This window comes from Rhinopithecus roxellana, unplaced genomic scaffold (assembly GCF_007565055.1).
Source record: "Rhinopithecus roxellana isolate Shanxi Qingling unplaced genomic scaffold, ASM756505v1 contig5257, whole genome shotgun sequence".
Classification (NCBI taxonomy): Eukaryota; Metazoa; Chordata; class Mammalia; order Primates; family Cercopithecidae; genus Rhinopithecus; species Rhinopithecus roxellana.
Genome location: NW_022143915.1, coordinates 62,046 through 83,399, shown reverse-complemented (window position 1 = coordinate 83,399; position 21,354 = coordinate 62,046). Strand labels below are relative to the sequence as shown.

At 57.7% G+C, this 21,354-nt stretch overlaps 2 protein-coding genes across 2 annotated transcripts; one reads left to right on the top strand and one right to left on the bottom strand.

Annotated features, from left to right (window-relative positions):
* Window positions 1-125: 125 nt before the first annotated feature.
* On the top strand, window positions 126-14,870 carry LPIN3 (lipin 3). The gene is given in 21 exon segments (XM_030926556.1): window positions 126-317; window positions 1,867-1,962; window positions 2,954-3,222; window positions 3,424-3,507; window positions 4,141-4,261; window positions 4,429-4,480; window positions 4,483-4,770; window positions 6,052-6,149; window positions 6,301-6,463; window positions 6,850-6,943; window positions 7,035-7,104; window positions 8,889-8,981; window positions 9,063-9,106; window positions 10,164-10,302; window positions 11,307-11,455; window positions 11,631-11,717; window positions 12,157-12,309; window positions 12,512-12,626; window positions 12,714-12,770; window positions 12,772-12,818; window positions 12,997-14,870. Coding segments are annotated over 21 exon segments (2,556 nt in total). The 3' UTR covers window positions 13,142-14,870.
* Window positions 14,255-20,773, bottom strand: EMILIN3 (elastin microfibril interfacer 3). Its single transcript, XM_030926555.1, is given in 9 exon segments — window positions 14,255-15,968; window positions 15,971-16,580; window positions 16,582-16,749; window positions 16,751-16,966; window positions 16,968-17,255; window positions 17,257-17,333; window positions 17,609-17,832; window positions 19,028-19,156; window positions 20,464-20,773. Coding segments are annotated over 9 exon segments (2,373 nt in total). The 5' UTR covers window positions 20,706-20,773; the 3' UTR covers window positions 14,255-15,549.
* Window positions 20,774-21,354: the final 581 nt, after the last annotated feature.

Genomic DNA, 21,354 nt, shown 5'->3' with positions numbered 1-21,354 from the left:
GGCACTCCAAGGCGTGACACAAATGTAAACTTCGGGGTCTGGGTGGTCAGGCTGCAGGAGCTTCTTGTGGAGGATCTGGAGCAGACCTTTGTGCAAGCCACTGCCCTTCTTTGCCAGCACCAGCCATGAACTACGTGGGGCAGCTGGCAGAGACAGTGTTTGGGACGGTGAAGGAGCTGTACCGGGGCCTGAACCCAGCCACGCTGAGCGGCGGCATTGACGTGCTGGTGGTGAAGCAGGTGGACGGCTCGTTCCAGTGCTCACCCTTCCACGTGCATTTTGGCAAGCTGGGCGTCCTGCAGTTACGGGAGAAGGTGGTGAGTGCTCAGGCTGGCTGAGGTGGCCACTGCAAAGTGGGCTTTTTAAGTCGGGGCAGTCACTACAGTCCCAGGACAGGACCTGGGGCCTCCCTTAGGTGGGGATCTGTCCTCTGGACAGACTTCCTTTCATTTGTACTTTCTTTGAAGGTTTTTGGGTTGATCTGGGGGTTTTGATCTGGGAGGGTTCACAGTTAGTTTCTCATGGAAACAGACCAGTAGGTCTCATCCCGGTGCTGGGGCCATCAGACCTGGCTCAGCTTACTAAGACCTTACCTGTGTGTTCTTGGTAAGTCACTTCATGTCTCTGAGCCCAATTACTTCACCTGCACAAATGCATATGATTTTATCTGCCTAATGATGCTGGTGGGACAAGTCAATAGCAACTGATAATACTGTCCCAGGACCAGCTATGCGGCTCAAAGGTTAGTTTCTCTCTCTTCATAAATCCACTTCAGGCTGGGCATGGTGGTTCACATCTGTAATCCCAGCACTTTGGGAGGCCGAAGCAGGTGGATCACCTGAGATCAGGAGTTTGAGACCAGCCTGGTCCACGTGGTGAAACCCAGCCTCTATTAAAAATACAAAAAATAGCCGGGTGTGGTGGTGGGCTCCTGTAATCCCAGCCACTCGGGAGGCCGAGGCAGGAGAATTGCTTGAATCCGGGAGGCAGAGATTGCGGTGAACCAAGATTACACCATTGCACTCTAGCCCGGGCGACAAGAGCAAAACTCCATCTCAAAAAATACAATAAATAAATAAAATAAAAATAAATAAATCCATTCCACCTTCACTGGGCTCAGGCAAGCACAGCAGAGATTTTTGTTAGCAGCAAAGTCTAGGGTGTGAATCAAGATTCACACTGAGGCAACTGTGACGTTTCCAGGATCCTAATAGAAAAGCATAGCCTACGGGAAACAGAATATCTAAGAGGGTAATAGCTTGGGTTGTACACTCAGCCTTTTTAGGTTCATAGGCTTGCTTGCTGTGAGGCTACCTCCCAGCGAATTACTTAAACCCCCACAGCCTCAGTTTCCTTATCTATAAAGTGGAGGTAATGATAGGAGCTACTGCAAGGGGTTGCAAAGATTAAATGAGATAATCTATAGAAGACACTCCACAAAGGGCCAGTACACTGAAATTCCCACCATTGTTCACGCAGCCGATAACCTGGGGGCTGGGGACACAGCGATCACAAGAGAGATCACGTCCCTATTCCTGTGGATGTGAGAGAGGGAAGAACTTGGAAACCAGGCAATACACAAGGAGACCGAGACAGTGACAAGTGCAATGAAGCTCAGACAGTGGGGCAGTATGAGTGAGGGAGAGATGGGTAGGGAGCTCAGCGAAGGCCTCTCTGAGGAAGGGGAGAAGCAGCAGAGCCCCCCCATCATCGGGAGCAGCCAGGCACTTGAGGTCCGGGGGGAGGAAGCCCCAGCAAGTACGGTGTTTGGGGTGGCAAAGAGCCACCGGAGGACCAGCAGGGAGACCTGTGGTTGGAAGCATGGGTGTGAGGGCCCATGTCCCTGCCACCGCTCTCCATTTGCAGGTAGACATTGAGATCAATGGGGAGCCTGTGGACTTGCACATGAAGCTCGGGGACAGCGGGGAGGCCTTCTTTGTTTAGGAGCTGGAGAGCGATGAGGTGAGTGCTGCCCTCCTAACAGCAGCTGCCCCTCCCAACAGCACCTGCCCCTCCCACCCCTTTCCTGTGCCGCCTCTGGGCGGAGCCTTGGGATTTGTCACCATCCTCGCCCATCCCTGGGAGCACCCCACCAGCGGAGGGCTGAGGCAGGGGTGTCAGTTGGGGCTGGCCTCTGGCACACATGATATGCTGTGGGGGCCCAGAGGAAGGGCCAGGGTACCAGCTAACTCTACTTACTGGGAAGTTGGGGAAGGTTTCTCAGAAGACTGGACCCCTGAGCTGGGCCCCTGTGGGATGAAAAGGAGGCCTTCCCCAGGCAGCTTGGAGAGGAGGCGGGAGCTGAAGAAGGGGGCTGGAAAGTATAACATCTGGCTTGTCCCGGGTCTGGTGCCAGCTCCATGCAGCTGGAACCTAGAAGTGTGTAAGTGGTGGGTGTTCACACAGGGGAGGCAGGGCCCAGCAGAAGCCAATAGAGGAGTTGAAACTCCACTTGAAAATCTTTGAGTCCCTACTGTATGCCAGACACTGTGCAATAGACTCAGATGACGGGTGACTCCTGCCTTCAGAGAAAGTTACAGACTGGTCTGGGGAGCTAGACACGTAAACAATGGATGATGAACTGTTTGGTCATTGCAGTGAGAGATGTTGGAACTGGGAGAGGGATAGCCAAGGCTCCTTCCTGGAGGAGGAGACATCTGGCTGAATCTTAAAGCAGAAGTAGATGCCTGCTGTCATAGACTTGGGTAAAAGAGAAGATCAGAGGCTGATGCCAAGATCTCTGCCTGGCCTGCCATGGTGGCAGGTGGCTCTGTTGGGGAGCTCTGAGGCCAGTAGTGGCTACGGGGCCAGGCTGGTGCCTCCACACCTGTTTTCCTGAGCCTAAATGAGCTCACTCCAGGGCTGGGACCCAGGCAAGGCTCAAGATGACTGTGTGGTGAGGGCAGTCCCACTAGGGTCAGCCTCCCAGCTCAGTTCTTGATCTGTTCCACAGGAACATGTGCCTCCCAGCCTGTGCACCTCACCTATCCCTTGGGGGGGTCTGTCTGGCTTCCCCTCAGACTCCCAGCTGGGCAATGCCAGTGAGCCTGAGGGCCTCATCATGGCAGGCACGGCCTCCATTGGGCGGAAGAAGAGGCATCGCAGGAGGAAACCCAAGCAGAAGGAGGATGCAGTGACAACTGATTCCAGTTCGGAGGAACTGGAGGCAGGCGCTGAGAGTGAGCTGTCCCTGCTGGAAAAGCCGAGGCCAGAGCCCCCAGGGTGTGTAAGGACCAAGGGACTTGAACCCCAGTTTGGGGGTTCAAGTGCTGTTTCGTCTGCTCATGCTGTGTGACTTTGGGCAAGGGCCTTGGCCTCTCTGAGCAGTAGTTGCTTTACCTTACCAAGCCCTTGGTGTCCAGGCTCTCATGCCTGCCTGGGGCATCCTGCCCGATCAGTGACCATTTCCTTGTGGCCCCTCAGCAGTGTCCAGTTGGAAGAGAAGTCTTCACCACAGCCCAAAGACATCTACCCCTACTCGGATGGCGAGTGGTCCCCCCAGGCCAGGTGAGAGTCTAGGTGGGCTGCAGACCGCGACTCCAGATCATGGTCTGAGGTTTCCATTTGCATTTTTCCTGATGACTAATGACACAGAACCCATTTAATATGTTTACCAGCCATTCGTATTTTTCCTTTGTAAAGAGTTCAAGTCTTTTATTGATTTTTTAAATTGCGGTAAAATATACATATCATAAATTTACCATTTTAACTATTTCAAAGTGTATACAATTCAGTGGCATTAAGTACATTCATAGTGTTGAATGACCACCATGACTATCTAGTTCCAGAACATTCCATCCCCCAAATGGAAACCCTATGCCTATTAGGCAATCCAGTTACAACTTTGCCATCTTTTTTTTTCTCCCTTCCTTCCCTCCTTTGTTCCTTCCTTCCTCCCTCCCTCCCTCCTTCCTTCCTCCCTCCCTCCTTCGCATCCTTCTTACTGGATTGTCTTCTTATTGTTGATTAGCATAAGTTATTCATATATTTATATACTCTTTAGATCTTTACATATTCCTTATACATTCTGGATTCAACACAGGCATAAATATAGTTTGCACGTATTTTTTTCCCTGGCTGGGGTGGGCAGCAGCGGGGATGGGTAGGCAGGCTCAGGGCCTCTGGATATGTCTCCTGCAGCCTCTCAGCAGGTCAGCTAACATCCCCTAAGAGCGACTCGGAGCTGGAGGTGCGGACCCCGGAGCCCAGTCCCCTGAGAGCAGAGTCCCACATGCAGTGGGCCTGGGGGAGGCTGCCTAAGGTGAGTCCCTCTGTATCAACCCCAGGCCCTGCCTTTCAGGGGCTCCATGGCCCCCTTGGATCAGGGTTGGAGGGACTGAAACTTGGGCCACTGCCCCCAAAGCTTTGTGAAGCATGGGAGGCAGGCCTTGCCCTGGCCCACATCTTCCTCCATTTGTTCCACTGAAGGTGGCCAGAGCTGAGCGGCCCGAGTCCTCAATGGTCCTTGAAGGCAGAGCTGGGCAACCTTTCCTCCTCGGGGAGGACCCAGCACTCCCTCTACCTCTGTGGCTGGCAGCATGGACCATTCGGGACCCCCAATCCAGCAAACAGAGGCTGGTGCCGACCTTCATCCTGACACAGAGGATCCCACTCTATTGGGTCCCCCTCTCCACACCCCAGAGACAGAGGAAACCAAGACTCAGAGCTCTGGGGACATGGGCCTCCCTCCTGCCTCCAAGTCATGGAACTGGGCCACTCTGGAGGGTCCAGTTCCCACCGGGCAGCCAGAGAGGGTCTCCAGGGGGAAAGGTGAGTAATGCTGGGACTCTCCCACTGCCTTTCTGGCCTCACCCTGTCCCCTGGGTGGGTGCTGGTACATTTTGAGCAACTACTGGGTGCCAGGTGCTGTTCTTGGCACCAGCTTCATGAGGCTCACAGTGCAGTGTGGGAGACAGATGCTCTGTGTGTGGAAAGGCGTGCCTTGGGCATAGTCATTGGTTGGAATGGGAGCTATTTAAACCAGGTGGTCAGAGAAGGCCCCTCCGAGAAGGTGCTGTTGGAGCTGAGACATGGATAATGAAGATTCAGCCAAGTGAGGAGCAGGGGAAGGGAATTCTAAGCAGAGGAAACAGTATGTGCCCGGGCTGTAAGGCTGGAGAGAAGTTTCATGTCCAGAAACTGAAGGCAGCTGGCATGCCTTGAGCAAGAAGTAGAAGACCGTCGGGATAGGAAGTCAGGGAGATGAGCAGAGTCAGATGGCTCCAGCTCACAAGCTCAGGTTTATCTCAGAGCGCTAGGAAAGCACGAGACCTGTGCTGTCCAAATCAGTAGCCACTGGCTATATGTGGCCATTTAAAATCAAATTAGGGCCAGCGTGGTGGCTCATGCCTGTGATCCCAGCACTTTGGGAGGCCGAGGTGGGAAGATTGCTTGAGGAGTTCAAGATAAAGCCTGGGCAATGTAGTGAGAACCCATCTCTACAAAAAAAAAAAAAAAAAATTTTTTTTTTAACTAGCCAGGCACGGTGGCACGTGCTTGTAGTCCCAGCTACTGAGGAGGCTGAGGCAGGAGGGTCACCTGAGCCCAGGAGTTTGAGGCTGCAGTGAGCTATGATCACATCACTGCACTCCAGTCTCGGCTCACTGCAAACTCTACCTCCCGGGTTCAAGCAATTCTCCTTCCTCAGCCTCCTGAGTAGCTGGGACTACAGGCATATACCACCACGCACAGCTAATTTTTATTATTTTTAGTAGAGACGGGGTTTCACCATGTTGGCCAGGATGGCCTCAATCCCCTGACCTCATGATCCACCTGCCTCAGCTTCCCAAAGTGCTGGGATTACAGGTGTGAGCCATCACTCCCGGCCTAGAATTCCATTTCTCTGTCACACTGTGATCACATTTTAAGTGTGCTCAATAACCACATGTGACTAGCAGCTAATATATCAGACAGTACAGACATGGGACATTTGTATCACTGCAGAAGGTTCCGCTGGGCAGCACTGCCTTAGAGAATTCAGTCAGAGGGCACGTACTGCCCACACCGCTAAGCGCATGTCAGCTCCACAGATATCCTCTCTTCAACCCTCAGGCTCCCCAAAGAGAAGCCAGCACCTGGGCCCCAGTGACATCTACCTGGACGACTTGCCTTCCCTGGACTCTGAGAATGCAGCACTTTACTTCCCCCAGAGATGCCTGGGTTCCGGATGCCAGGGTGTCTTGGGTCTGGGCACCTGGGGCCAAGGGTTCAGGCTCTCAAGGGCTATCAAGGGCCTGGGAGGAGAGAGGACCCATCTCCCACCCTTCTCGTATTCTCGTCATTGTTGGCCCCTTTTCCCACAGTGACTCTGGGCTGGGGCCCAGAAGATGGAGTGAACCCAGCAGTCAGAAGTCCCTGAGGGACCCCAACCCTGAACATGAACCTGAACCCACTCTGGACACAGTAGATACAATAGCACTGTCCCTCTGTGGTGGACTGGCTGACAGCTGGGACATCTCCCTAGGTATGTTCGACTATGGCCCAAGCACTTTCGAGGACTGGTGCTGAGCCCAGAGGATGGTGAGGGCAGGGAAGACCGCGAGAGTGGGGCAGTAGAGGTGGGAGGCTGGGCTTCCCTGCAGCTCTCTGCCCTCTGCAGCCCACACTCCGCCAGCAGGGGCTAGATCTTCGCAAGTCCCCATGAAGCAAATGCTTGACACTAAGTTGTGAGTTATCCTGCGAATCCTGGGGTGGGAACAGGTGTAAAACCCACAGGTAGGGAGGAGCACTGCCAGGTTACAGAGCCAACCGACAGGAGGTGAACAGCAGAGTGGGGAGCACCAGGGGCTGGGGCAGCGGGTCATATAGGATGTGCCAGCCTCACCCGTCACTCTCTGCCTCCGTGCCCAGAGAAATTCAACCAGCACAGCGTCTCCTACCAGGACCTCACCAAAAACCCTGGACTTTTGGATGACCCAAACCTAGTGGTGAAAATCAATAGGAAGTAAGTCCCAGAGCTGGGGCTGCTGGTGGCCGGAGAGTCATTTCCGTCTCCACAACCCTGCAGCTGCTGATGCCCTATTCTGTCTCTCTAGGCATTATAACTGGGCTGTGGCTGCCCCCATGATCCTCTCCCTGCAAGCCTTCCAGAAAAACTTGCCCAAGGTAATGGTTAGAGCACCATTGCCCCTGCTGGGGAAGGTAGCCATAGCCTCGGGGCAGGGAGACCCTTGGCAAGGAAGTGAAGGGTAAGCAGAGATGCGTCTGGGGACCAGGGGCTGGCTGGCTGCAAGACGCACTCTGGGAGAGGCGACACAGGTCCCTGAAGCCTTGCCCCACCCTTCCCTGGTTTTCTGGCCATGGCTGAATCCTGTTGTATTTAAACTGGACTTCAGAGGAGCTCAGGACAAACCAGAGGGGAAGAAAAACCCAACAGATGCTTAAACAAGGACATGTCTTTAGCAGGAGGCCTTTGCATCTGAAATATGGGGAAGCCTTTGGATCTGAAATATGGGGTTTGGGAAATGGAAGTTGCTCCCTTCACCTTGCCTGAAGACTATTCCTCCAGGCTGGGCTGAAGGGTGCTTACTTTCTTTATCTGCACACATTTCTTGAGTACCTACTATGTCCCAGGCCTAGGCTGGGGACAGTCATGAATAAATGAAACAAAATTATCCCTGCTCTCCAAGGAAGACTAGGTTAACCAAAGACTCACCCAGATGAATATAATTCAGCCCTGAGTGCTGGGAAGGACAGGTGTGCAGTGCTTGGAGAGCCTACGGCAAGGTGGTTTGATAAGCAAGTGCCTGCTGGGTAGAGATTGAAGGATGGGTGGGCCTTGGGCTGGCCAGGGGTGGGGAACAGCATGTATGATGCCCAGAGTGGGGAAGGAATGAGGGTATGCCCAGCCTGTTGACTCTTCCCAGAACCTCTTCCCTGGTCTTCCCAGCCACCTTCCCCTACTCATGGAGGATGGTGCCCTCCTGGGCAGTGCCAGCCTTTGCGAACCTGCACCTGCCCCTCTAGGAGCGATCCAAGGCACCACCCTGACCCGGCACGGCCTATTGTTCTTGGCTTCCCCAAAGAGCATCACTAACAGATGTTGACAGCTGTCACTGCCATTGGGTGACAGCTTCGTCCTCTGGCTGGTACGGGCTCTGAGCCAGGACCCAGAGTCTGTGGGAAGGAAGAGGATCCCTTCCCTGCTTGGATCTCCTCACCTTACCCAGACAGACCCACCGTTTGAGGTCCCTGAGAGACCCCTGCCCCGCCAGCCTGTTTCTAGCTCAAGGGGGCCCCCTGGCTGTTCCCAGCCCAAGCCCACATCCTCCTGACTTGGGTCTGTAGAATGCTGGTGTGTTCCCCAGATGGGCCTTGCCTGGGCTCTCCCTGTGGTTATCTATAATAGCATAGATCTCATCAGCATTTTTTCACAAGGTCAACTTGCCCCAACCAGACAGCGATGGTAACATACAGAAAAGGGGGCTGTTTGTGGGATAGGGTCACCGACCTTAGGAGGTTGCCTGGGGCAGTCTTGGAGGTTGAGGGGAGTACTGGCTAAAGATTGTTCTCCCTGCTACCACTTGGTCTCAACATAGGGAGTACCAGATCTTGAGAAACTCCTAAAGCATTGCCTTTAACTACTCTAGTAGAGGAATGGATCCACAAGATTTGGAGGCCAGGCTGAGGCTGAGCCTAGAGCTAGGGATCGGGGCTGGGGGCAGGAATAGCCCTCGGTCTTTTGAACATAACTCACCTGAGTCATTGCTTGGAATCCCAGGATGGAGGTGAGCATGCTTCCTTGGCCTCCAGATGTTGACAGCACCTTGCTCTAGGGTCAACCCAGACTCTGGGCTCATGGGAGAAGGGTCCCAAGAACAACATAAGGTAGGAGGTTTGTGTGGAGGTAGGAGGTAGGAAACACTGTCATGGCTTTCATCTGCCCGCAGAGCACCATGGACAAGCTGGAGAAGGAGAAGATGCCCCGGAAGGGTGGGCGATGGTGGTTTTCCTGGCGACGCAGGGACTTCCTGGCCGAGGAGGTGGGTGGTCATGGTCGAGGGGCAGGGCCAGGGCTGGCACAGGCAGGAGGTGGGATTCACTAATGGATGTTCTTTCCACAGCGCAGTGCCCAGAGGGAGAAGACTGCAGCCAAGGAGCAGCAGGGGTGAGTGAGATCCCCTATCCGGGGCTCTGCAGTGGGAGCCTGGGAAAGATGGCCCTGGGTCGGGGGGCAGCAGGGAGGAGCCAGTACCCTGTCTCCAGCCGTGGGTTCTTTATTTGTCATTCCCCAAGCACCAAGCACTTCTTTTTTTTTTTTTTTTTTTTTTTTTTGGTTGGTTGGTTGGTTGGTTGGTTTTGAGACAGAGTCTGGCTCTGTCACCCAGGCTGGAGTGCAATAGTGTGATCCTGGCACACTGCAACCTCCACCTCCCAGGTTCAAGCGATTCTCGGCTTCAGCCTCTTGAGTAGCTGGACTACAGGTGTGAGCCACCATGTCTGGCTAATTTTTTGTATTTTCAGTGAGACGGGGTTTCACCCTGTTGGTCAGGCTGGTCTCGAACTCCTGACCTCAGGTGATCCGCCCACCTTTGTCTCCCAAAGTGCTGGGATAACAGGCGTGAGCCACCACAAGCACTTCTATACCTTTTCTTTTTCCTGAGAAATGGCCCCATTTTACAGATGGGAAAAATGAGGCCTGGAGACACATTTCCTGGCCCACAACCAGGAAATGGCGGAGCTGGCACAGGTCCTCAGGCTCCTGCCCCAGACAAGGGGATCCCTATTAAGGAGGGGCAGGGCCTCTCCCAGCCCAAAGAAGCCAGCTGACTTTGTTTCCTTTTTCCACATCTGAAGTGACCCAGCTGCCTAAGGCTGGGTGGAGAGTAGCTAAGGATGGCCTGACTGAAACCAAAGCAGGTGGGCTTGGGGATAAGCCCGGAGATACACGTTAGGTATTCAGGTAAATATCTCCAAGGCAGGCACTGAGAGCTGGCAGCCCTGGGTCTCGGCCCCCTCTGCTGTTGCTTGGCTGGGTGGAGACTGCCAGCCTATACCCCTGTGTCTGCCACCACTCCAAATGGGTTGTACCTAGAGAGAGGGATCACTGATAGCCTGGACAGGCCCTGGCATGGCAGGGACAGGCTCAGGCTCCTCTTGGCATCTCCTGGGAGTGAAGGCCCTTTGGCTGGAGGAGATGGCCTGAGAGCCAGTGCGGTCCACAGGGAGAAGACAGATGTCCTGAGCAGTGATGACGATGCCCCACACAGCCCTGTGATCCTCGAGATCCCCTCCTTGCCACCCTCCACTCCACCCTCCACTCCCACCTACAAGAAGTCCCTCCGCCTTTCCTCCGATCAGATTGTAAGTGTGGGTTGTCTGTGTGGAGGTTGGGGAGGGGCTGAGCTAATTCTGTCTGAGAGTCCCTCAGGACCCGGCTGAGAAATGGCTCCAGGGAGCCACACGTTCACCAAAGGCCAGAATCTATCCCCTTGGGAGCCTCCCTGATGGCCTCCACTCGAATACCTCTAAGGGTAGGGTGCTCACTTCTTCACATGCCAGCCCATTTGTCTGTCAGACACTGGCAAAGCTGTCTCTTAGGTCCTCCTGAGATATCAACCTGTAGTGAGCCAGCAGGCTCTGGGTCAGCCCTTGGAAGCAACACTGAAAAGAATCAAATGCTGATGACAGCCCTCAGATTCTGGCAACTCTCGGCCCCAAGTCACATCTTCTCTAAGCTCAGTAACTGGTGGCTCCTGGAATAAGAATATATTTTCTTCATGGGTGTGGCTCCATGGTCAGGGAGGTGTCCAGGAGGAACTCACCAGCCAGTACAAAGCAGCTGCCATCTGTCTGGTACCCTGGAGCTCACACTCAACTCAGGGCTTTGGTGGGGAATGGCCCTGATCCTTCTCTGTGGACCAAGTACAGGGTTACACCTCTCCTTAGGGCAATGTTGACTCAGGTACCCTGGCCCCAAGGAGGGGCTTCCTATGGAGATCCCCACAGCACGCCCATCTATGGAGGGGTGTGTCTCCCTGCCAACAGCAACCCCAGCCTTGGGCCTGGGAATCCTGGGCAGGGAGTCATGGATGTGGCTTTGTCTGTGAGTTACATTTCGAAGGGGAGTGAACGAAGGCTAAGGCTCCTGTGGCCTGCCCTGGACAGAGCCTTGATCAGCATGGCCACCCTCTGCCTACATGGATGTGTGTCTGTGCGTGGCTATCTCTGATGAATCCAAGAAGGGTCTCTGAGCTGGGAGGAAAAGGAGAATGAGAGGCCCGAGGGGACTGGAGACCATGGCAGAAGGGGAGAGGTAGGCAGTGCCTGGCTGTCGTTGATCACAACGCACCTCCCTTTGGCCTCAGCGGCGCCTGAACCTGCAAGAAGGTGCCAATGATGTGGTGTTCAGTGTGACCACTCAGTACCAGGGCACCTGCCGCTGCAAGGCCACCATCTACCTGTGGAAATGGGACGACAAGGTGGTCATCTCTGACATCGACGGCACCATCACCAATGAGGCTCAGCTGGCTGTGGGAAGGAGAGGGAGAGAGGGGTTATGGACTCGCCTCCCTCTGTGCTGGGTGTGGTGGAGACAGTGAGAGGAGCCCTCCCTTCCTGGTGGGGCATCCTGGGGCTGGAGCTGGGCCACATGGAGCTGCCTTGGAGTGACCCTTCCTCTCTGGCTGTAGGTCGGATGCTCTGGGCCATATCCTGCCCCAGCTGGGGAAAGACTGGACACACCAGGGCATCACCAGTCTCTATCACAAAATCCACCTGTGAGTGCCTGGGCTGGGGCTGGGGCTGAGGCAAGGCCCCTAGCTCTAGAGAGGGAGTGACAGGACAGGACATTTTGGGGACCAGCAGGGACCACAAGGGAGGCCGCCAGGGCAGGTGCCTCAGGTGCTGAGACCTCTCTATTGGTCCGCAGTTCTGTGAAAGGCTCATCCCCTGGGGCTGTGTTCTAGGATCAGGGCCACCTACTGGCCTGAGGCCAGAGGGGAGGCCTTCTCCATCCTGGTCCACCCAGACCTCAGGACTCTGTGCACCATCCAGCTGAGTCCACTGCTGAGGCCTGGCCGTTCTCCCCAGGTCCTCTCCCTGCATGGGTTGGAACATCAGAGCCCCACAGTTGGGCTGGGCAGGCTGAAGCCAAGGAAACAGATGGGGGCTGGCTAGTCTCTGATGGCTCTATGCCACCCTGTTCCCCACTCTCAGAAATGGGTACAAGTTCCTGTACTGCTCGGTGCGGGCCATTGGCATGGCGGACCTCACCAAGTGGTACCTGCAGTGGGTGAGCGAGGGGGGCTGTAGCCTCCCCAAGGGCCCCATCCTTCTGTCTCCCAGCAGCCTCTTCTCTGCCCTCCACAGGTAACCACCCCTACACGTACAAGCCCATGGTCCCCTGGTGGGGAGAGGCAGGCTCACTGCCAGGCCAGCCTTAGCAGGCTGGCATTAAGCTCTCAGGTGGCAAGGAGGGTGGGGTCAGACCCCCCATCGTCTGAGCCTACCATCCCCTCTGGCTTCTTCCCTACTTTGGCCCCCTTCCCTGCCGTGGTTCTGGCCACCCCAGAGAGGTGATTGAGAAGAAACCAGAGGTGTTCAAGGTCGCCTGCCTGAGTGACATCCAGCAGCTGTTTCTGCCCCATGGACAGCCCTTCTATGCTGCCTTTGGAAACAGGCCCAATGTGAGTGTGTCCCCTCCCCTCTGCTGCGCCATCTCTCCCCAGCTGCCTACAGGCCTCCATTCCATGGGCCCCTCCTGTCTCCCACAGGATGTCTTTGCCTACCGGCAGGTGGGCCTACTTGAGTCACGCATCTTCACAGTCAACCCCCCGGGGAGAGCTCATCCAGGAGCTCATGAAGAACCACAAGTCCACGTGAGGCCAAACCCTGCCACGTGTTCCCCATGCCCTGCCACGTCCCCCTGCCCCGGCTTCTTCCTGGGCCCCAATTTCACCTCTCACCAGGGATTCTGTCCCTTACTCTGGGCTCCCATGGCCGAGGCCGTGGTTTGGTGGCAGCTCGGGCTCAGTGCTGGCCCCCTTCTGCCTGTAGGTATGAGCGGCTTGGTGAGGTGGTCGAGCTCCTCTTCCCACCTGTGGCCCGTGGCCCCAGCACAGACCTGGCCAACCCTGAATACAGTAACTTCTGCTACTGGCGGGAGCCACTGCCCACTGTGGACTTTGATACCCTGGACTGAACCTGCCCTGGCTGGCTTCTCCTCCCTGGCCCGGCCCAGAACTGACTAGGTGTACTGGGGTATAGGAGGGTGGGAGCTGGATTGCCACGGGGCAAACCCACTGAAGGGGAAGAAGGGGGCTGCAGGTTGGTTGGAGCTAGAGAGACTCCCCCATCTTCCCCGTCCTATTTTTGCCAGCTAAGCTTCAGATGCTCCAGGCGTCAGTGTGGCACTGGCCTGGGGCAATTAGTTTGTCATCTGGGCCCTTGCAGGGTTCTGTTTTTTTTTTTTTTTTTTTTTCTGAGACAGAGTCTTGCTCTGTTGCCCAGGGTGGAGTGCAGTGGCATGATCTCAGGCTCACTGCAACTTTCGCCCCCCAGGTTCAAGCGATTCACCTGCCTCAGCCTCCCAAGTAGCTGGGATTACAGGCATGTACCACCATGCCTGGCTAATTTTTGTGATTTTAGTAGAGATGGGTTTTCACCATGTTGGCCAGGCTGGTCTCGAACTCCTGACCTCAAGTGATCTGCCCACCTCGGCCTCCCAAAGTGCTGGGATTACAGGCATGAGCTACCATGCCTGGCCTCCTTGCAGGGTTCTCTATGCCCTCGATATCTCTCTCCCTGTCAACCTGGGACCTTGCTGTAACTCTTGATAGGACAGGGAGAAGAGGGAGGCCCCACTGAGGCTCGAGGCATCAGTGAAGGGTTGGTGGCAGCAGTGGGAGTGTGGTGCAGCCTCTGGAAGGACGTAGTGTTCTCCCCGCCCCTTATCTGGGAGTCAGGACTGTACCCTCTGAAGCCAGGCATCACTGCCAACACATCCCCCTTGCTGGTGCCCTGGCATCTCAGCACATGATACACACCCACACCTGCAGGCTGAGAGAGTGTGGCTCCGGCTTGGCCTGCTCCCCGTCCGGCTGCTGCCACTGCCTCTCTCCAGACCTCCCTTAAAGACAGTCCCAAACTCAGCCGGGGCAGGTGGGTGTTGGCCTGACAGTCCTCCCACAGTCTTTGCTGGCCAGCTTGGTGCTCACAGCTGCTCGGTAAGCTCTTGCCTAAGGAGCTATGGGAAGCAGGGATGATGCCCCAGCAACCTCTCCTCCCACTGTCTTTGATGAAGAAAGTAGCTTTAGACTGGCTAAAAGCTTTAATCCAGAGCCTGCCCTACTCCGATAGTACCAGAGTGGAGGGCGGAATACCAAATGTCCAGGAACAAAAGGCAGGGCTGTGGGGACCTGAAGAGCAGCACAGCGGGGCCCGTGCTGCTGTGGGGGAAACTGAGGCTGGGAGCCTCAGCAGAGACGGGTGTCACAGTCTCTGGGAACTGCATAGGCCTGAGGAACATGCATTTTCAAGTTGTCCATTGATGGTTTCGTACCTGAATTTCTCACCTTTTGTGAACATCCTGGGAGGGTGGGGGTTTTGCAGGGGTGTTAAAAGCAAGGCCTGGAGCTCCTTTCCTCCAGCTGGGGGCTCCTTCTCAGGGCCTGGCCTCATTCAGGCCACTTTCTAGAGAAATGCCCTGACCTCGCAGGAAGGATTTCCCCACCCCCAAGTGGAAGGAAGAGGATAGTGTGGGCACCAGAGAGCCCTGGAAACATTTTAGGGGAAGGAAAGGAAAAGGATAAATTTGGGGTGGGGGGTCTCTAAACAGATTGCCTGCATTTCACTCTTTCCTGGGGTTCTACAGCTGCCTAAGCCCTCACCTTGGGGGAGGATCAAAGGGAATAAAGAGAACTCTTGTCTGAGTCTTTGTGCTACTGTTCTGTCCTGAAGGACATGTGAGGAGCCAGAAACATCTGGCAGCCTCTGGTCCTTAGTTCAGATACAGCATCCATGAAGCTGCCAGGTGTGAGGACAGTTCCAGTGGGCATCACCTTCCTGCACAAACCTAGTCCTGATGGCTGCAAGGAGAAGCTAAGGGGACAAGGAACAGAAGCCACCAAAGGCTGTGGACTATTGCTTGTGGGCACAGGGCAATGTGGACAGGCCACTGGCTGTGGGCCTGTAGGTCTTTGCACAGTTGCTGACACTGGTGCTGACTGCCTGCAGGGTCCTCTCAAGGCCTTACATACAGGCATTGATCAAGGCCAGTTGGCCACAGCAGCTGCCCCTGCCAGCCACGCTCAGGCCCTGCAGCTAGCTGCTCCAGACACTGATTTGCAGACAGTGGAATGTGACATCTCTCAAGTCCACCCTGGCCTTCAAGCACGACATCCTTGCCTTGACCGCTGTCTGGAACTGTCCAGTTTGTGCAGCACTGTGCATAGCCATATGGAGCTAGACCAAGATCATTCCCTCAGTGGCCTCTTTAGTGCCATCTGGGCTAGCCAGGGAAGGCTGGAAGGCGCTGCTGGATAAGGCTGGGCTCTGGGGTGATGTTCCCCAAGTTGGTGGGATCTAGGGGTTGGGTCCTGGCCAGCCCGTCTAGTTGGCTTTCCTTGACCGTGCCTGCTCAGCCAGCTGGGCCTGGCAGTCCAGTAGGTCGTCCCGGAGGCGGGCAATGTCCTCTGCGTGCTGGGCCAGCGTACGATTCAGCTGGTCCACATGGCTCCACAGGCCCTCTCTGGACCTCAGTGGCTCAGTGGACAAGCTGTCCAGGCCTGCAGCCAGCAGGCCCAGCCTCCTGCATGCACCCTCCACTTGTGCCACCCGCTGGTCAAAGTGTCCCACTGTGTGCTGAAGTTTCTGGGCTGTGTCCTGGCAGCGGCTCAGCCTACTGGCCACCTTGGCCACACCAGCCTTGAGTTGCTCCAGCTCCCCCCGCAGGTTCAGGACCTGCCTGTGGCCAGCCTGAAGCCTGGAGCCTTGGCTGATGACCTGCTCCTGGATGGCGTGGACTTCGGCTTGCGTTTCCGCCCATCCAGGGACGTGTTGGCAGCCAAGAAGGCATCAGAATACTGGCTGACAGAGTCACTGAGGCCCGTGAGCGACTTGCTCACTGAGTTCAGATTGACCTTGAGCAGAGTGATCTCGCCTTGGAGTGAGCTGCCCGTCCCTTCTGCCAGCTGTCCCTGGACCTCGGCCACAGTGCCATTGAGCTGCTGGAGCAGTGCTGCGTGGCTGGCCACCTGGCGTAGGAGGGCCTCGCTCCGGCTCTGCCAGGCCTTCACCTCCGCCACGAGGTTGTCCAGGATGGCTGAGGTGGTGCTCAGGGTGCACGAAGTCTCCAGTGAAACCAACCGTTGCTCCAGCACGGCCAGCTCTGTCTGCACAAGGGGCCGAGCTGACCTGCCTGGAGGGGTGCTGTCACGGCTTAGCTCCCCAGCCAATGTCACTAGGCGCTCCTCGAAGCTCTGCACGCGCTCTTCCAGCATGGTCCCAAAGCCACCTGCTCCCCACCCCCCCATCTCCAACCTCAGACAGCATCCCCTTGCTCCACCCTCTGTCCCATTGAGCATCTCCAGACCCTCAAGCAGCCCGTCCACACCTCCCTCCAGCATGGCAGCAGAGAGCCTCAGTAAGCTCATCCCCGGCTGGGGCACCAGGGCCCCTTTGGGTCTCGGTGACTGCCTGCAGGGTCCTCTCAAGGCCATCCATACGGGCATTGATCAAGGCTAGTTGGCCACAGCAGCTGCCCCTGCCAGCCACACTCAGGCCCTGCAGCTGGCTGCCCAGCTGTGACATGCTCCTGGCGCAGAGCTAGCTCCCGGCCATCAAGGCTCTGGTGTAGCCTCCGGCTGGCGGCCTGACCCTCCTCACATTGCCGCCGCACCTCCTGCACCCGCAGGTCGCACTCACTCTGGACGCCTTGCAGCTTCTGCTCGAAGCCATCCAGCAGGCTCCCCCAGAGTCGGTGCAGCCGTCGGTCCACATACTCCTCCAGCAGGGCCAGGGAGGTGAGCCGAGGATGGTGGGGCTTCCCGCACCCGCTGCAGGTAGGCCTCATGGCCGAGTGCCAGCCCATGCACTTTGTCTAGAAGCTGCACCTTGGTCCGAAGAGTGCTGCTCACCTCTGTCACCTTGCTTAGGATCTCATCCAAGGGAGGTGTTAGCGGCCCTCTGGCTCTGTCTCCTGGGTCCACAAGCCCCTCAGGGATGACCCCAAAGCCCACAGGGGCAGCAGGAGCCCGGGGACCCCCAGTCATCCTATTGGGGTCCTCGTGGCTGGCCACCAGGCCACTGAGGGTACCTATATGTTTGGGCCAGGCGCTGGACGTCACCCTCCAGGCGTTCCAGCCACTCACCAAACAGCCCTGGGCCTTTCCTTCCTGGGAAAGAGGAGAGAGAGCCCCAGGGGCATCACTGGCCTCACGCTCTCAGCTTGTCATACTGCCAGGCTACCCAAGAGACTTTCTGTTCTAAGCCTACCTTCTCACTCAGCATAACTCCCTCAGCTTTATGATGGGGTGAAGGTGGGGCTTGGGGGTTCCTCCTCCCCATCCATGCCAGGAGCTCAGCTAGCCTGGGATCAGTCCCCTCCCTGCCCCTGCCACTGAGCCCAAGAAACCCAGTCACCTTGGAGGGTCTCCTTGGGTAGACTCACCGTGAGGACTGGGGACTGCTCTGCTGTAGGAAGGGGGCCTGGGACCTGGGCCCAGCTGCCCCGAAGGAATCTGAGGCTCAGGCTCCAGCTGGGGTAGGGCAGCCCCATGGTCCGTGAGGTGCTCAGAGCAGCGTTCCCCAGTGAAGCCAGGACAGCAACGCCAGGCGAGTTCTGTCACTGTCTTGTAGCCAACCTTGTATTTGGGTCTGAGTACTGTGCGGTACCTGGTCAGAGGAGAGCAAGACAGCAGGATCCTGCACCTGAGGGCTGTGCTCCTCCCCCTAGCTGGCTACTCAGGGCCACCCTCAGACACTTGCATAAGGCTGTGTGTCTCCCCACCCCCATACCACCCCCAGGGTTTTACTTTTTCTGTGCTTAAGGTGACAGGGGTGGGGTAAGGGCAGGCCTTCCTGGAGCTCACAGTCATGTTAGGGAAGGATGCAGGTAGAAGTCCCACCCATCCTGGTAGCTTGGAGAGAAGCAGGAGTTTCGCCCCATCACTTCCCAAGACCACTTGGACCCCTTCTAGCTCATGCTGCCATGAGAAATTCCACTCAGGCTGCAGTGGCACCTGGGAGAACTCAGACACAACCCCAGCCCTCCCTGTGGGCAGGGAGGGGCACTGCCCTGGAGCTGGCTGCTGGCAGTCCCCTCACTGCCCTGGGGGCCACTCTTGGCTCCCATCTGCTCCCCTTAGTTCTTTCACTCCTCTCTAGCCTGCTCCGGGACCTTGGCTCTGGTCAGAGAGGCTGGTGGATGGGCACCTCTGATTGTGAGCAGGGAAGGGAAGGTCTGGGGTGCAGGCAGGCTCACAAGGGTCCATGCCCTCACCTGATCAGCCACATACCTGCTTACCCACTGACATACCAGGAGACAACAGGTTTGTTTCCACACATACATGTGAACCTCTCTAAGTATAGACCTGTGCATCCCACGTGCATGCAGTCCCACAGGTCCTCACGTGCAGCCCTGCTGCTCCGGCTTCCTCTCCCTGCCCCCATGGCCTGCCTCCTTGTGGTCACCACGGTCCCTCCCTGGGCCTGCCAGGCCCCCCTGTGGCATCACCCATTGCCTAAGGGTGGGTGCTCCCTCCTCTCCCCTCACCTTCTGCCTCTGTCACTTCCTCCTAGCCTTGTGCTGCCTCTGCCCCCAGAACCCTCCCCTTGTCCCTCTGTGGTTCCTGGGCTCCAACCCTAAGCCTGCCCCTGTCTGTGCAGGTGATACTCTGCTGCAAGCCCAAATCCTGGGATCCTCCCTGGCACCCTCTTTTCTGGGGCCGCCTTCTACTCTGGCCTGTATGGGGGCTCAGGTGGGCTCTCTGGAGTCCAAGAAGCCCCTTGTGGAGTTGGCAGCTGCTCTTGGCTGAAGGCAGGACTGGCGCTTGTGCCAGGGGATTCCAAGTGTGTAGGTGAGGAGTGCACTTATGTGACTGTCCCGGGGCACTTGGGCCCCCATCCACACTGCCGGTATTCAGCCTTTACATAGCTCTCCGCTCCCTCCTGTAGGATGCAGGTCACATTCCTGTGCACCACATAGGCACAGAGGGCCCTACAGGAGAAAATGGTACCCCTGGAATATCTGGCTGAGCGAGGCCCATGGAGGCTCCTACCCTCCCACCTCCGTCAGTGGGCCTCAGCAGGGCTCCAGACCCCATGTCTCTTCTGTCTGTTCTCTGTGTCCCTGGAAGCCAACGCCCTTGGTCTGGGGTCCAGCCCCACTGCTGTTCTCTGATTCCAGCCTCCCTGATGGGTGGCCCCTGGGCTAAGCACTATTTGGAACCAAGAGTCTGATGTGGCTGCCCCTCCCTGCATGGGGAAGAAGCCAGCCCGGATTCTCCCTCAAGTGCCCTGCCACACCCCCATCCTTCGCTGATTCCAAACTCCTTATCTTGGCATTCAAGGCTCCTGAGTCCCTACTCCGTGACTCCTTTGAGAGCACCATGTCTTGTCCTTCCTCCCCTGCCTGGCTCCCAGAGAAATCCACCTCTCCTTGTAGTTTTGCAGCCCTTGCCTTTGGTCCTGTTCCCTCACTCTCAGAGCAGTTATTGTACCACCTCCTCTAGGAGGCTCGCTCTGATGTACCCAGGCCCACTGAGTGTCAGTACTCTTCCTCCTACAACAGCGCTCAAATTCAGCTAGAATTCAAGTTCAGCCAGCACCCCAGGCAGAGCCTCCAGCCCACTTAACTGAGGTCAGTTTGCAAGCCACTGCCCACGAAACACCAGAAGCTGAGGCGGGGGCAGCAAGCTCTTTGATGAGCCACAATGGCTGAGGAGGTGGCTGCCTGGCATAAGCCGACCACTGTGGACGGCTGTGCCACAGCACGGGCCCGGAGCCAGGAGCCCGCACTGGCTCTGCAGCCAGGCCACGCTGGGGCTCCCATGGGGTTGCTGGGGCCAGGCTGACCGCGAGGGGGGAGCGGCCGCCGCGATGCGCAGCTCCATCTCCTACCTGGCGGGGCAGGGGAGAAAGGGAAGGCCCGGGGCGGGGGAGCCCCGCGTGCTCAGCGCGCAGACCGCCCTTCCTCCTCTCCCTCCACCTGGTCCGCTCGCCCGGAGTCTGCACACAGCGCAGCTGGAAAATGTTACTTCGCTGGAAAGGTTTCCGCTGGCACTGCCAGGATCCCAAGCCGCCGCGCCAGGCCCCCTCGGTTCCTTTTTCCTCGCCAGCCCCTCAACCTCCCGGAGCGTGGGGCGCCCGCCCGAGCAGGGGCTCTGCCCCGGGCGCCGCCGCCTCCATGCAACGGCCTCGAGGGGCCCGTGGCCTCGACGCCCCCCGCCGGTGCGGGCAGGTGGGAGCGGCGGCGCGCGCGGGCCCATTCCTCCCTCTTCCCGCCCGCCGCCCACCCGAGCTTACTTGTGCGGCCCCGGGCGCAGCCGCGGGCGCCATCCCGTCGTGTAGAGACTGTAGCGGGAGGCACCGGGCGGCGCGGGCCGCGCCAGGAGCGGGGTGCCCTTGGCCTGCGCCCCCGACAGCAGCGCCGCGACGGCGCACAGCCAGACGGGCAGGCGGCGGCGGCCCATCGCGGTCCCCGCGCCTCTGCCCGGCGCCGCGCCGTGCTCCCCGCCGGGTGTCCGCCCGCAGCGCCGCGCCGCCATCGCCGCTGGTCGGCCCGAGTCCCGCCCCGAGGGTCCAGTGTTCCCCTTCGACCCCCCGAGCTCGCTGGCCCGGCCGCCTGGCGCTTAGCGGTGGCTGCGTCCCGCGGAGTGGCCGGCGCTGCTCGCGGCTGGGGCCGCGGAGGGGAGGCGGGAGGCGGGCTCTCTGCGGATTAGCATAAACTTGGGGCCGCGCCGCTAGCTGCCGCCAGCCCCCTTCGCCGCCGCCAGCCCCCGCCCCAGCTCCGAGCGGACAGCCGAGGGGCCGCCTGCGAACAGGAGGTTCCGAAGGGAGCAGCCCCGGGTGGCAGGGGCGCAGGCCGCCGCGCCCTGGGAGGCCCCAGAGCACACCAGCCACTCTGTCGCCTGCGTGCACAGGACAAGAAGCGAAGAAGCAGACCCCTGAGGCCAGCCTGGGCGTGGGCTCTCCAGGAGCCGCCCACCCGCAGGATAGGGGTGTCTTCCTAGTCCGTGTGAACCCAGGAACTGCTCTCCAGGGCTCTGGAGCCGAGATGGCCGTGTTTGGGGGAACACCAGCACCACCACCCCCGCCACCTCTTTGGAATAGACCCCAGATCATCCCCGTTTGCTTGCTCTGCCTCCTGGTACCATCATTATCTGGGGGTGCCCGGGACCCTTAGTTTGATAACTC